This window comes from Felis catus, chromosome A3, assembly GCF_018350175.1.
Source record: "Felis catus isolate Fca126 chromosome A3, F.catus_Fca126_mat1.0, whole genome shotgun sequence".
NCBI classification, from domain to species: Eukaryota; Metazoa; Chordata; class Mammalia; order Carnivora; family Felidae; genus Felis; species Felis catus.
Window position 1 is genome coordinate 118,396,749 of NC_058370.1, and position 13,998 is coordinate 118,410,746.

Here is a 13,998-nt window from a genome sequence, read left to right on the forward strand (position 1 = left end):
CTTTCCTGGTCAGTAAGCCCCCAGACCACTCATCACCTCAGGGGAGCTCCTGGGGTCCTTCTTTGCATGCATGCAGACTGCCCAGCCTCTGCTTTGCCCCTAAAGAGGAAACCTGAGGTTCATTACCCTTGCCCTTTGGACACAATGACCTCTTCTCTGGATGACCTGGAGGCTGGAAGTGCAGGATAATACTCAGGCTCAGGCTCAAGCCCAGGGCAGTGAGAATCCCTGAGCAAGAGTGCTCTGGGACCAGGATGCATCAGGAGGCCAGAGATCAGGATCTTCAGGGACAGTGGAGGTCAGAGGACCTGGACCATAGCTTGATCACATGCTCAGAACACCCAGTCCTCCCTCTTGCCCCATTTCACTCTTTCATCTCAGAAGGAAGGCAACAGAAGCTTCAGAGCCCCAGGGGGACACACACTGAACTGGATATTACAGGAGAAAGTGCCACAGAAATAGAAATGCTGCAATGAGAATTAGAAACCAAAGTATCTGCCCTAAATACATTAGCCAACATTTATTTACACTGAACAATGCACTTTTCACATATCTTATCTCATTGGATACATTAACACTAAGAAGATTGTATTGACACCCTCATTTTTCAGATGGTGAAACTGAGGCTCAGATAAGTGTTTTGCTAAAGATCACATAGCTGACACAATTGGAACTCACACCCAGGTTGTCACTCCAGATCTCATGAAATAACTTAAGGATTTACATGTTTGTTGAATGAATGAAGTAACTAACAGATTAAGTACAAATTACTGATAATCTCTCACTCACATAGTGTTGTAAGATTTATAAAGACATTTCCCAACATTTTCTCATTCGATCTTCCCAACAGCCCTGTGAAGTTCGGGACCCTCTGATTTGCAGGTAGGAAACCTGAGACTTAGGTGACCAATTTCTCCATGCCAAGCAGTAAGTGGCAGAGCTAAGACAAGAACCATAGGTCGCTCGCTGCTCTTTAGATTTCCCCCTATACACCCAGCAATCTTAATAATCACTGTATCTCCAGCTCTTAACATGCCAGAACACATAGGTGACGCTCAATAAATATTTGTTTAATAAGTGAAAGAATGAATGAGAGAGTGAAGAGAATCAATATCAGATTATGAATGGGGAAGAGATTTAAAAGCTGACGCAGTCTACAAGTAGGAGATTGTTAAAACAATTATCTCCGCCACGCTATCCCTCCCGCACGGGAGGTGCAATTCCTTCTCCCAACTTGGCTAATTCCAGCGCGGGAGGGAGGGGCCCTCCCAGGTGCAGGAGACCCTCGCACCTGCGCCTCTCCCTACGCCCCCCGCAGGCTCCAGGGCCGGAGCCGGGATCGGAGGGATGGGGACCCGGGAGGCCGCCAATGGGAGGGTCGTGGGAGGAGCCCCGGGAGAACGGGGTCGAAGGGGGGGGGCAGGAGGGGGATGACGGCTGCGAGAACCCCAGCGGGGCGGGGCGGGCCGGCACGTCCCGGTCGGGCTGCGGCGGAGCGAGCGGGGCCAGCTCTGCAGAAGGCGGCGGCTGGCTGGCCGGGACGGTCACATCCCGCTGCAGGGGCCGGCGGAGCAGCCGCACTGCCTCCCGCACCCGGACTCAGGCCAGCGGCCAGGCCGCGCCGGCACCGCCCCCTGCTCGAGGACAGACTACGCGGCCCGTCCGAGCTCTGGGGGCCCCGCAGCCCCGCGGCCGGCTCCCGCTACGCCTCCGCTCGCCCTCTGCCCGCAGCTCGGTCCCGCGCTGCCCCCCGCGCCGGGCCCGCGCCGGGATGGGGTAGGGGCAGCGCCACGGAGTCGGGCGATGGGCCGCCCTCTGGGCACCGAGCAGCCCCCCGAGGCCTGACCGATCGCGAGGACCGGCGGAGGTGGGTGTGGGCAGGGCAGAGCCGCGCACCCGGGTGCCCGGGTGATGCGGGGGCGGAGAAGACGTGGAGGGAAGGGGGGCTCCCGGGATGCTGTGGGCGGTGGGGAGCCCGGGAGAGCTGCTGCCACCGTGCGTTCTGGGCAGTCCTTGAACCCCCCCCCCAACTCCTGCCACCTCCAGGAGCCCCGCCTGGATGTCAAGCGGATGCCCCAGTGCCTCCCAGCGGACTCGGTGGGGACCATGGCTTCGCTGATGCCCCTCTCCCCATATTTAAGCCCCACGGTCCTCCTGCTGGTCAGTTGTGACCTGGGCTTTGTGCGAGCAGGTGAGTAAAGGGGGCGTGGGGTTAACCAGAGCTTGTGGATGGTACCTGTTAACCTGTTAACTCACTGGCACCCACAGACCGGCCTCCCTCTCCTGTGAATGTGACAGTCACTCACCTCAGAGCCAACTCGGCCACTGTGTCCTGGGACGTCCCAGAAGGCAACATCGTCATTGGCTACTCCATTTCCCAGCAAGTATGAATCACCCTTCTGCTCCCTCAACCTGTGTCCTTGGATCTCTGAACATTCCTTCAGTTACCCCCACCCCAGAACTAAGCTCCCCTCCCAATGGTGGGGGAAGCTGGGACCTGGTGTTCCCTCAGTCTCAGGCTGCCTTTTTCACCCTACTCCGTGGAGTGCTTGGATGTTCAAGAGTCCTGGGACTGGTGTGAGACTGCCTTCCTGTCCCATCATCTCCCTGCAGAGACAGAATGGCCCTGGACAGCGTGTGATCCGGGAGGTGAACACCACCACTCGGGCCTGTGCCCTCTGGGGCCTGGCTGAAGACAGTGACTACACAGTGCAGGTCAGGAGCATCGGCCTGCGGGGAGAGAGCCCCCCAGGGCCTCGGGTGCACTTCCGAACTCTCAAGGGTTCTGACCGGCTACCCTCAAACAGCTCAAGCCCAGGTGAGGGTCTCAGCTATTCTCCATTCCCTAAACTTTGGATTCTCTGGCTTTTTACCTGGCCTTTAGCCTCTTGTTTATTTCCCCAAAACCGGCAACACTCTAGCTTAGATGAATAAAAGGATGATTTAATTCATCATACTGCCAAGAAAGGAAGGAAAAAGGTTGGCAGGGGACTGGATATAGACAGGCTGATAATGAATCGTTTGGGGGAAGGGCTTTTAAGCTTCCTTTTACCCATCCTCAGTTCACAGCCTCCACGGCAGCCTGCGTGAGTACTCGCATGCAGCCCTCCTGTTTTTTGGTCGCTAACTACCTGCCCACCAATAGCTTCCTAGAGAGCGGCTACCGGGGGCAACCCTGTGATAAGTCTACCCTGACACTAGTGTCCAGAATCATAGAAGAACTCTGTAGCTGCTCCCCCATAACCTGGAGTCTATCTCCTCCTTCTTAGGTGACATCACAGTGGAGGGTCTGGATGGAGAGCGACCGCTGCAGACAGGGGAAGTGGTCATCATTGTGGTGGTGTTGCTCATGTGGGCTGGTGAGTAAGCAGCTGGACCGGGGGGCCAAGGATTGGGGGTTGGGGAGCTCAGTGAAGGCGGGACATGGTAAAGGTTGTTGGGAGAAAAGGCAGGGAGAGAAATGGAGTGGGGAGATGCTTAGTTGAGGGGGGTGAGCAGAAGTTGGAGGAGAGGAAGATTAAGAGGGTGGTGCTTGTACATGGGCCCAGAAATTCAAGGATTTTCTAGAAACTGTATGATTATCTCACTGCCCTTCAAGGCTGTGAGTGGAGAGGTCAAGATCAAGGCTCAGATTGTATTGTTGTGTTTCAGCTGTAATTGGGCTATTCTGCCGCCAGTATGATATCATCAAGGATAATGACTCCAACAACAACCCCAAGGAGAAGGGGAAGGGGCCGGAACAGAGTCCTCAGGGAAGGCCAGTGGGGACAAGACAGGTGATGTGGGGTCTGTCTGAGGGAGGGAAAGGTGATTTTGCTTCTAGGAGCAGCCATGGAAAGGGAGAAGGGCAAGGAGGGGCAGGAAAAGAAGGAGAATGGATATTTGGGATGGAGAAGGCTACAACTTTGCCACAATTAGAGACTCAAGCCATTTTCTTTTACAGAAAAAGTCCCCATCCATCAACACCATCGATGTATGAATGAAGAAACAGAACCAGAAAACAGATGCACTAGCAACCTGGGGATGGGGATGGGGTCAGGGAGAGCCCCAGCTGGTGATCTGCCCAAGACTGAAGGATCCCAGTTTCCTAGAGGGTAATGACACTCCCACAACCTCAGGCCTGGTACCCGTCCTCTTTCCACTGTGAGCAGGGCCAGAAGGTAGGTCTTAGGGTCTGCACCCCTGGACCTGGGGAATGGCTATCAGATGGGATACGTCCTTCCATCCCCCAGGTCCAGGGGAGAGTCACTTACTCAACTGTATCCCATTAGGTCCCAAACGGGACCCCCATTTCACCTGCATCAGGACTCTCGGCATCCCCAGCTGCCCCCACATCTTGCCTCTGGGTCTCAGAGAGGGGTGTTTCTTTGGGGACTCCCCCTCCCCCAGCAAATAAAAGGAAATGTCTGGGTCTGGAGGCAGATGCCGCACTGCACTACTCCAATGTCTTCCATGGAGCCTCGGGTGCTCCCCCTCTCACCCGGTAGCCCCTCCAGCTGCTGGTGACCTCACCCCTTGGACATTTTTCCAATAAAGGTTCTTGGACAAACTGGAGCTGACTGTATGGTATACTGTATAGTATGCTGAAGACATTTCCCCACTGCCTCTCCCCTGACTATAAGGGCCTCTCACACCACCACCAACTCGACAGGAGCACTATCATTTTTAGGTGTTTGTTTTGATTCTCTAGCCTGGGATGGGTGGAGAGAGGCCAGAAATGGGTGTAGAAAACTAAAGCCCTAGTTCCTTTTGTTTTGTTCAGTGAGAAGGGGGAGAAGGTGAAGAAGGGGATATAAGTTCTCCCGTACCAGTGGAAACTAAGGTTACACCACACGAGAAGGCCAGTAACCTTTTTATGTTCGCTGCCCACGTTGACACCCAAGCTCTTCACCATTTATCCCTCTGATTCCTCCATCACCCCGAGTTGATTTTCAGAAAAGGACTGAACAGTGTCTTGGGACAAATGAAAGAGCAGCTACACTAATGGATCCCTTGGTGCCACGTGCTCCTATCCTGTGCATTCCTGTACCTATTCTTCCCTGCCCTCACTTTCCCTTTTGTCTCCGTCTCTGTCTCTGTTCATTCTGTCGAAAGTCAATAATAACTGTAAAGTGCAAATGAGTTTATATTCACTCTCCGCCACTATGTTCAGAGGAGGATTATGGAAATAAAACTGAGGGGTTGGAATCCCCCCTGTCAAAAGACTTCTACTTTGGGCTCTGGGGCGACTTGTTTCCTGTGAAAATAGGGGCTGTCCTCTACTCTTTCCTAAATTCCAAGGAGGGGTGTGGTGCCAGTGAGAGAAATAGCTGTTGACGTTTGCATCCACTGTGGGGGAAAGGATTCAGAACCCAGAACTGGTGTAGACAGCATATGCTACATTTTCTGGAGACGTACAGGTCTTCTCAACTTCGGATCTTTCCAGAGGAGGTATATAAATAACTCTCCTTCTCTGCATCTCAGTCTCTCTGGTATGTTACAAGAATTTAGACCAATAATTCTGAAATGGGCCCCAATCCAAAGAGAGATCAAGAAGTCAATACCCTTTCTACTCAAACAAGCTCCAACCCCAGGTATCACAAGACTTAACCTTAACCTATCAGGTGAGCCAAGCTCCGGTTTGCCCTCTACCTTGAACCATAGAAGCATCCTGATCTGGGCAGCTGTCTTTAATCCACTGCCCCCCAATTCTGAAGTAGGGTACCTTACCTCTCACTGGCTACGGGTTCCAAAACACTCATCTCTCAGACTCTGGACACATCATTTCTTGGGATGGGGGTGGCACAGGGTATAGAAGCATGGCATGGAGATGGAGAGACAGGGGTTCAGAAGGGATATAAAGGGTGTTTAAATGCACCAGCTCTGGGTTGAATCCCAGTTACATCCTTTACTGGCTGTTAGTTTGGGTCCGTGACCCTTCTAATCCCGAGCCTCCTATTATGTAAAATGGGACTAATAATGTCATCGCCTTCAAAAAGTGTCTTTGAGATTAAATGAGATAATGCATGTACAGCACTTTGCACAGTACCTGGCAGATAACATGCTGAGCATTCACTGTTAGCTATCATTATTAGCCTTTTGATCCCGTGCAAGTCACATAACGTATTTGGGCTGAATTCCATCAGCTGCAAAAACGTCTATGAAAGCAATTGCCCTGCTTTCCATCAGGGTTATGATGATTAAAAGAATGCATTCAGGTACACTTACTCACATCAAGGCGCGAGAAAGACTGTGATTACGTAGCTCCCCGACTTGCTGAGGGCTTGTGGGCGTGGCTTGAGCCTGGGCTTGCAGGCAACGACGGGATTGGTTGAGAGGATTCAATTCCACTCGCAGTCCCGCCCTAGATCTCACTGCGCCTGCGCACGTTCTGTTTGCTTCGCCGCGAACCTACGTGGTGACCTTGCGAAGTGTGTGGCGCTCTGGTCGCATCTGCGTCAGCGGCAGTCGCTGCGGCTGCGTGGCGGGTTGTCCAGGTAACCACGGGAGTTGTCGCTGACTGGTGGCATCTGAGAGACAGGTGTTCGTCATGCAGTTGAAGCACCTGAGGACCCTGCTGAGCCCTCAGGTGAGGAGTTGCGTGCCTCTTCCCACCCCCACCCGCCTTCACGTTCCAAGAAAAGTGAGGGAACGGAAATTTAATGATGTTGAGCGCCTACTGTATGCTGAAGTCCGAAGGCTCTAGCGATGATCCCGACTGTGTGCGGCTGATAGTGTTCAGTAGGCGAGACGGACCGCTAACCTCGGTAGCTTTCATAACGTTTCCTTTAACATCAGTTGTGTACGGGGCCCCGTGCTGGGCGCACATGTAAACAACGGACATAAATCTGCACCCAAATAAACCAGCGCTTTAGGTGCAGGCCCAAAAGAGGGAGTGTAGGAGACCTTACGTTCCTTGTGATGATGCAGATCTCAGACTCAGAAGAGGCGGGGCACTGAGGGAGAAAGCCTAAACCATGCTGAAGAAAGGCTGGGTTTTGGAGCTAGGAGACCAGAATTTAAATCCTAGTGGCAGCTCTACTTTTAATACATGACCCAATACCGCTGACTTTAGCCCAGGCCACAGTCTCTCTGAGCACTCACCCAACGACTTCATTGGGAAAATGGAAGTTAACAATAATAGCAACCTTAGGGGATATGATGGAAGAGTTGAAGTAATGTACACAAAGTCCACTGTAAACCGAAAAGCAGTGTAAAAACTGATAGACAAGAGAGGAGAACTTTCAAAATTCAAAGAACAAAATTATACAAAGCTAATAATAATACCTGCCACCGTGTATGTTTAATATGTTTATTATGCAAGGCAGCATAAGTTAAGTTAGGATTGTGGTTTGTGGAGTCCAGCATACATGGATTTAAATCATGGTTCTGCCACTTACTGTGTAGGTAAGCTTGAGCAAATTACTTAACCTTTCTGAACCTCAGGTTCCCCATTTGTAAAATATGCATAATAATGGCATCTATGTCAGCTTTAGGGGGGTAAAATGAGGTAACGCATATCGGGTGCTTATCAAAATGCCTAGTCTATGGTAAGGTCTTGTTGAGGGTTAGCTATTATTATTGTTTCCTGCCCCATTTAATCCTCATGACGGCGCTGTGAGGAATCAGGAAGGCTTCACAGAGGATGTGGCATTAGGAGGATAGAAGGAAATTGGGATGAAAGAGAGAGGTGCTCATTGCTCAGTAAACTGCCCCCAAAACTGTAATTTAAAAATTCCTTGGGGCGCCTGGGTGGCGCCGTCGGTTAAGCGTCCGACTTCAGCCAGGTCACGATCTCACGGTCCGTGAGTTGGAGCCCCGCGTCAGGCTCTGGGTTGATGGCTCGGAGCCTGGAGCCTGTTTCCGATGCTGTGTCTCCCTCTCTCTCTGCCCCTCCCCCGTTCATGCTCTGTTTCTCTCTGTCCCAAAAATAAATAAAAAACGTTGAAAAAAAATTTAAAAAAAAAATAAAAATTCCTTTACCCGGGGCGCCTGGGTGGCGCAGTTGGTTAAGCATCCGACTTCAGCCAGGTCACGATCTCGAGGTCCGGGAGTCCGAGCCCCGCATCAGGCTCTGGGCTGATGGCTCAGAGCCTGGAGCCTGTTTCCGATTCTGTCTCCCTCTCTCTCTGCCCCTCCCCCGTTCATGCTCTGTCTCTCTCTGTCCCAAAAATAAATAAACGTTGAAAAAAAAATAAAAATAAAAAAAATAAAAATAAAAATTCCTTTACCCTAGTGGAATAATTGGAAATGAAAACCTCCCTCAGTCTTTCAAAATAAGATGTCATGATGCCGGGAAGGGCAAAGGCCCAGGATTGGGCAAAATGATGAAGATGATGAGCCGTGGTTGTTGAGGCATCCTCCACCCTTGGAACCGAATTTAAGCAAGAGTTGGAGGGCGGCAAAAGTGGTGGTATGGCTATTTTCTGCCTCTGGTTTGAGGACCTTGATGAAAGGGGGCCTTTTTTTTTTTTTTTTTTTTTAACGCTTTACCTCTGATTTTGGAAGTAGGTGGGATAGGAGTGAAAAGTACCAAAGTTTTAAACCAGACTTCTAGAACCCAAGTAATTCATCACACAATTGGAGCAGAAACTAATTTTTTTATTTCAAGGAGGGAAGTCCCTAGTGCAGAACCATTGAGGACCAACACTCGTGGTGGACAGACGTGGCAAGAATAAGTCACTGGGAGATGATCACTTCTAACCTGGGCTTCTGTTAAGGGACGGGAGAAGGGTAGAAATGCAAAAAACTAACCAGGTGGCATTGTTCATCCTAAGTGTCAACTCCGATTATCTATCTTACTCCTCATTCTGGAACTTTCACCATATCTCCTTTTCCTACCAAATAAGCCCACACTCCTTGGCCAGGCTTCAAAGACCTTTCCTGAGCTGGCCTTGCTCTGTTTTTCTTGCCTTATCTCTATTCTATTTGCAAGATAGTTTCAGCTAAATTAAATTACTGTTTCTTGACCAGACTTGCCTTTGGTCATAAGTTCCCCATTTGTGGATCCATTCCTCAGAGCTTAAAGTTGATCTTTTAAACATAAAATTATCTCAAACTTCTCCAAACTATTATTGTGCTTTGTACATGCTGCTTTTATGGGACTCTTCCTGTTTTTGCACCATATTATTTAGCCTGGGGCAGGAATCAGATTTTGCTCTTTGTCTCCTTTTCAGCCCCTGACCAAGCGCCTTTCTCAGTATTCAAACAAAATATTGAAAAAATGGCTAAAGACCAAAACTTATCGGACCAATTGAAGTTACTTCAGCAGCAGACCTGGAATATGAGGAAGCAAGGCCATTTCAGGGCAAATTGGTACAATTGATTTAGCATTGTCACCTCTTAGTGTATTTGCATTATGGGTTTCTGGAAGCACCTGTTCTCCTGGTCCAGGGTTTTATAGCCTTGGAGACCAGGATGTGTCACAGGCATCTCTTTGTTTTAAGTACTATGGTGAGGAAAATTGACCAAAGTCACCCTAGAACTAAAGGAACTAGAACTGCTTCTGCCATTCTAAATGAGCGCCTGGGTTTGTTTTTGCCCCCGCTGCCTCTGCAGGATGGAGCTGCAAAGGTGACCTGTATGGCTTGGTCCCAGAACAATGCCAAATTTGCTGTCTGCACAGTGGACCGAGTGGTGTTGCTGTATGATGAACACGGAGAGCGGAGAGATAAATTCTCCACCAAACCAGCTGACATGAAGGTGAAGAGAGTACTCTGTGTGTACCTTAACCTGTTACTGGGGCTTTGCAAACCTGGCATTCTTCCTAACCGACTCTCCAGCCATAAGCATGGGAAGTGGCCTGCCTCGTCTTTTCTCAGGATAAATCCCTCAAGCCCATTATGGTCACGCGTGCCCCTTTTCTTCTCTTTTCTCTTCCATGTGTACTCATTATTTCTTTTCCTTTTCTTTCTTTCTTTCTTTCTTTCTTTCTTTCTTTTTTTTTTTTTTTTTTTTTTTTTTTTGAACTCTTAGTATGGCAGGAAGAGCTATATGGTGAAGGGCATGGCTTTTTCTCCTGATTCCACTAAAATTGCCATAGGACAGACCGACAACATCATCTATGTTTACAAGATTGGAGAAGATTGGTGAGGATAGAGACTGGGATGTGGGGTGACCTGGAAAAGAAGGGGGAGGCAGGAAGAAATGCCTTACCAGGGAGGGGGAGTAGAAAAGATGATGATCCAGGCTGAGACATGGAAGGCAAAGGCCTTCCAGAGTCTGTTGTTGCTTTCCTGCCTTTGCTTGCCCCATGTGTTCTGACATCACATCCCTGGAAGAATCAGCCTAAGGTCAACATGAGGCTCTGTGAGATCCTGGGAGCCCTGGTGATACAGCATCTTTGTTATTGTTCCAAAGCTGTTCAGGCTCCCTCTTATACCTCCTTTCAGGGCTCCTGTGGAATGGTAGGGAACACTACGGAGCCAGGGAAAGTATCTGCTCTTTCTTCCCTTCCCCCAGCATCTTGTGTGGCAATTTATTTTTGTGAAAGTGTTTTTAATACGCTTTCCCTCCTTTTGTTTGGCAGGGGTGACAAGAAAGTCATCTGTAACAAGTTCATCCAGACGGTAAAGTTCAGACCAATCTCTGGGAGATTAGAACACACAAACGTGTATCAGTATATCTACTTATAAATGTAACCAAGTGTTGTATTTTTTAACACTGAATCTGTCTTTGTACTGCAAGGATGGTGCTGCCAGGCTGCTCATCCCCATCTGCTTTCCCCAGTAAAGCCTAGTTGTGTCCTCTCCTTCCTTATAGGCAACTGGGGTGGTAGCATGTGGCAGGGAGGTTCAGGTTGTTGTAATTGTGCTGAGCTACATAGACAAGGTTATCCTTTCCATGATTTGCTTCCTACAGAGTGCTGTTACTTGTCTGCAATGGCCAGCAGAGCACATCATTGTCTTTGGGCTGGCTGAAGGGAAGGTAAAGGAAGAGAAACACAGGAGAGGTTGTGGGTGGGGATAATGGTTCTGGAGAGAGAAATATGGTTAAACTTCTCCTTTAAGGTCAAGTTGTGTGTTGGGGGAGAATACAGAAAGACCAGTGTTTTGTTTTTTCTTTTTCTTCCCTTAGGACCTGGGTGAGATTGAAAGTAGCCTAACCAGATTTGTGTCCATTTTCCCATTTTCAGGTTCGTTTAGCAAACACTAAAACTAATAAGTCATCTACCATCTATGGGACAGATTCCTACGTTGTATCACTGACAACGAAGTGAGTAAGGAAGAGCGGTACCCCAAGAGCTTGGAAATGTATGAAGAAGCATTGGGGATGTCAGGACTGGGAGACTATAATATGGAAGCTGGGGAGGACTGGTAGCAGGAACCCCAGGCAGGGTAGTGTGGGACAGGGAAGGGGAGTTTCTTGGTGAGAAACGATAATCTCTTCCTGTATTTCTTTTCTGTCCTCCTTTTCTCCTTTTTCAGTTGCTCTGGGAAAGGAATTCTCTCTGGTCATGCAGATGGCACCATCGTTAGGTATTTCTTTGATGATGAAGGCTCTGGAGAGTCACAGGTATAACTAAAGGAGGCTCTGGGATAGGGGGTAAGGAAACCCAAGATCCCTCCCAGAGGAAGTGGAACATTCAGATTGAGATGCCCAAGGGATGTGGCTATAGGAGCAAGACTTCTGAGAGAGGCATTTGGATACAGCCACAGACAGGGTTTGTGTTCAGGAGGCCAGAGCTTAGTGTTTGTGGGAAACGGGGAGTCAAGTTGATTGATTCTGAGGGTAAGGAGATTATTTTCATTTATGTAAAAGATGTATTTATGTGTATGAATTCACAGGGAAAAAAAAGCCGTTTACTCTCAAGAGGGAAAAGGAAAAAGATGGGAGATAAAAGAAATGTTCACATTTTACTGTATATAATTCTCTGTTGCTTGAATTACTTATGTTAAGAATTACTTGTGTAGGGGCACCTGGCTGTCTCAATCAATAGAACATGTGACTCTTGATTTCAGAGTCATGAGTTCAAATCCCACGTTGGAGGTAGAGATTACTTAACTAATTAAAACTTAAAGAAAAAAAAGAATTACTGTACTTTTGTAATAATTAAATTTACATCTCCTAAAAAGAAAGTCATATGCTCCCTGTGGGCCTACCCAGTGTTGATTAATGTGTAGGTCATCTCCCTTTGGAGGGCCTTCTAGGTGTTTTAAGACCTCCTACATACAAGTATTTTGAGGTTTCCTCTTGAGCACAAGGTTAGTAAGTGTGTATATATGTCATATGTATGTGTGTGAGAGTATACAACAGAAAGACCGTTTGTGGAAAAAAAAAAAAAAGTTTGTGAAGTCCTCCAGATTAGGATGTTATTAGGGTGGGAAAATGTTGGGAGGAAGATTTATGCAGAGTAGGATGGTCAGAGTGCTGGAGCTGTCAGGGTCAGAGTGATTGAAACCCTCTACTTCTGTCTTAGGGGAAGTTGGTTAACCACCCATGCCCACCCTATGCCTTGGCTTGGGCAACCAACAGCATCGTGGCTGCAGGCTGTGACCGGAGGATTGTGGCCTATGGAAAGGAAGGCCATGTGCTACAAACTTTTGATTACAGCCGTGACCCTCAGGAGCGGGAGTTCACCACAGCTGCAGCAAGTCCTGGGGGCCAGTCTGTTGTGCTGGGAAGTTATGACAGGTGGGTCCCCTTTCACATGCACTTCAGCACACTTTCCGTGTACACTCTGCTTTAGCTCAGTTATTCTCAACCAGAGTGGGAGACTGGATGAGAATCAAGAGTATGTTGAAAGAGATCCTTAGGTTTTAATTCATACACTTCCCTCTTCCTGCTCCCACCATCCGTTGGCACTCTGGCAGTTCCAGAATGCACCGGCATCTTGTTGTGTCTCTGTGCCTCTCCCTGGGACTCCACAGTAGAATTCATCTCTACTTTCTTTGTGTTACCATTGCCCCTTTTCAGACCAACTTAGTGTTTGTCACACTATATTACACTTTGATGTTTGTAGCTGTCTGGCTAAATTGAAATGCCCTTGAGAAGAGGAGCCTATTCAAAAAAATTCTTTTTAAATCTCCAGTGCCTAGATTAGCATCTAGTATATAATACATGCCTAAATGTTTGGTGAATGAATGAATGAATGAATGAATGAATGAATGAATGATGTAACAGTAAATAAACACCCTGGGTCTGGGTCCCCTCATATTCCTAGAACACTTTTAACCTCAGGTTTGTCGGTCCTACCTTTCTATCCCCTTCAATATCATGTATACTCTTTCTTCCTTCTTTGTTTCCTACCATTTCTCTTTCCTTTTTCCTTATTTCTCTGCTGCAGACAGCTCATTTTTCTCACCAGCCACGATCTCCTTTTGTTGTCTCCACTCCCATCACTCACCCCACTTTACTTTTGACTTGATTTTCCCAACTTCCTTCTATTGAACCTTTCTGCCCTCTGCTACAAGACTCCCTAGACTGTGTGTTCTTTTTTACTTCTTTATTCTCTGATACAGCAAGACTCATTTCCTTCAGTTACCCACCCATTTCCACTCTTTTGCTCAGCCTCCCTCTGTTCTAAAAGCCACCTACTTAATTTCAGACTTCGGGTGCTCAACTGGAGCCCTCGAAGAAGCATCTGGGAAGAGGCAAAGCCCAAGGAGATTGCCAACTTATACACCGTCACTGCCTTGGCCTGGAAACGGGACGGCTCACGACTCTGTGCGGTGTGTTTACTAGTAATCCCTTTCTGCATGGGTGACTTTCTCCAAACTAGGAAAAATCTTGCCTTTACCTAAAGTACTCTCTCCTGAAACTAGAGAATCTCCTCTTCCATTTTGACTCCAACCTAAAAATATGACATTAAAGGCAGGAAAGAGAAATTCACACTTTATTAGAAGCCAAAAGAGACAGAGTTCTGTAGGCAGAGCTGATTTCTCTCTTTCATCCCATCACTGTGTGATACCCTTGAGCCCTGTGATTGCCCTCTTTCCATCTGGTTCTTCCAAAAACTGCCAGCCCTTTTACTGCCAACTCTTCTCTAGATTCTAGAACCTAGGTTTTGAGGGTGTCTCT

The 13,998-nt window shown here is 48.4% G+C and overlaps 2 protein-coding genes across 3 annotated transcripts in view; both read left to right on the forward strand.

The window, feature by feature from the left end:
• Positions 1–1,715: 1,715 nt before the first annotated feature.
• On the forward strand, positions 1,716–4,554 carry FNDC4 (fibronectin type III domain containing 4). The gene is made up of 7 exons (XM_003984380.6): positions 1,716–1,867; positions 2,047–2,191; positions 2,269–2,384; positions 2,614–2,818; positions 3,270–3,359; positions 3,652–3,776; positions 3,944–4,554. Exons 2-7 carry the CDS (start codon positions 2,071–2,073, stop codon positions 3,977–3,979), a joined length of 693 nt encoding a protein of 230 aa, XP_003984429.1. The 5' UTR covers positions 1,716–1,867; positions 2,047–2,070; the 3' UTR covers positions 3,980–4,554.
• Positions 4,555–6,373: 1,819 nt separating this feature from the next.
• The window catches only part of IFT172 (intraflagellar transport 172), a 35,565-nt gene continuing 27,940 nt past the window's right edge, over positions 6,374–13,998 (forward strand). The window contains exons 1-10 of one of the 2 annotated variants that reach the window (XM_019827754.3): positions 6,390–6,568; positions 9,156–9,294; positions 9,538–9,681; positions 9,955–10,067; positions 10,508–10,547; positions 10,840–10,905; positions 11,114–11,193; positions 11,406–11,493; positions 12,398–12,612; positions 13,526–13,649. In XM_019827754.3, the coding sequence (XP_019683313.1) occupies positions 9,562–9,681; positions 9,955–10,067; positions 10,508–10,547; positions 10,840–10,905; positions 11,114–11,193; positions 11,406–11,493; positions 12,398–12,612; positions 13,526–13,649 (846 nt within the window). In that variant the 5' untranslated portion in view covers positions 6,390–6,568; positions 9,156–9,294; positions 9,538–9,561. Of the gene's footprint in view, positions 6,569–9,155; positions 9,295–9,537; positions 9,682–9,954; positions 10,068–10,507; positions 10,548–10,839; positions 10,906–11,113; positions 11,194–11,405; positions 11,494–12,397; positions 12,613–13,525; positions 13,650–13,998 lie in introns of both variants that reach the window. The other variant, XM_003984381.6, reaches the window with a different exon arrangement.

Coding starts and splice junctions, on each gene's coding strand:
- FNDC4 (XM_003984380.6), top strand. CDS start 2,071: ATGCCCCAGTGCCTCCCAGCGGACTCGGTGGGGACCATGGCTTCGCTG. Junction 2,819..3,269: donor CTCAAACAGCTCAAGCCCAG/GTGAGGGTCTCA, acceptor CCTCCTTCTTAG/GTGACATCACAGTGGAGGGT. Junction 3,777..3,943: donor GGCCAGTGGGGACAAGACAG/GTGATGTGGGGT, acceptor TTTCTTTTACAG/AAAAAGTCCCCATCCATCAA.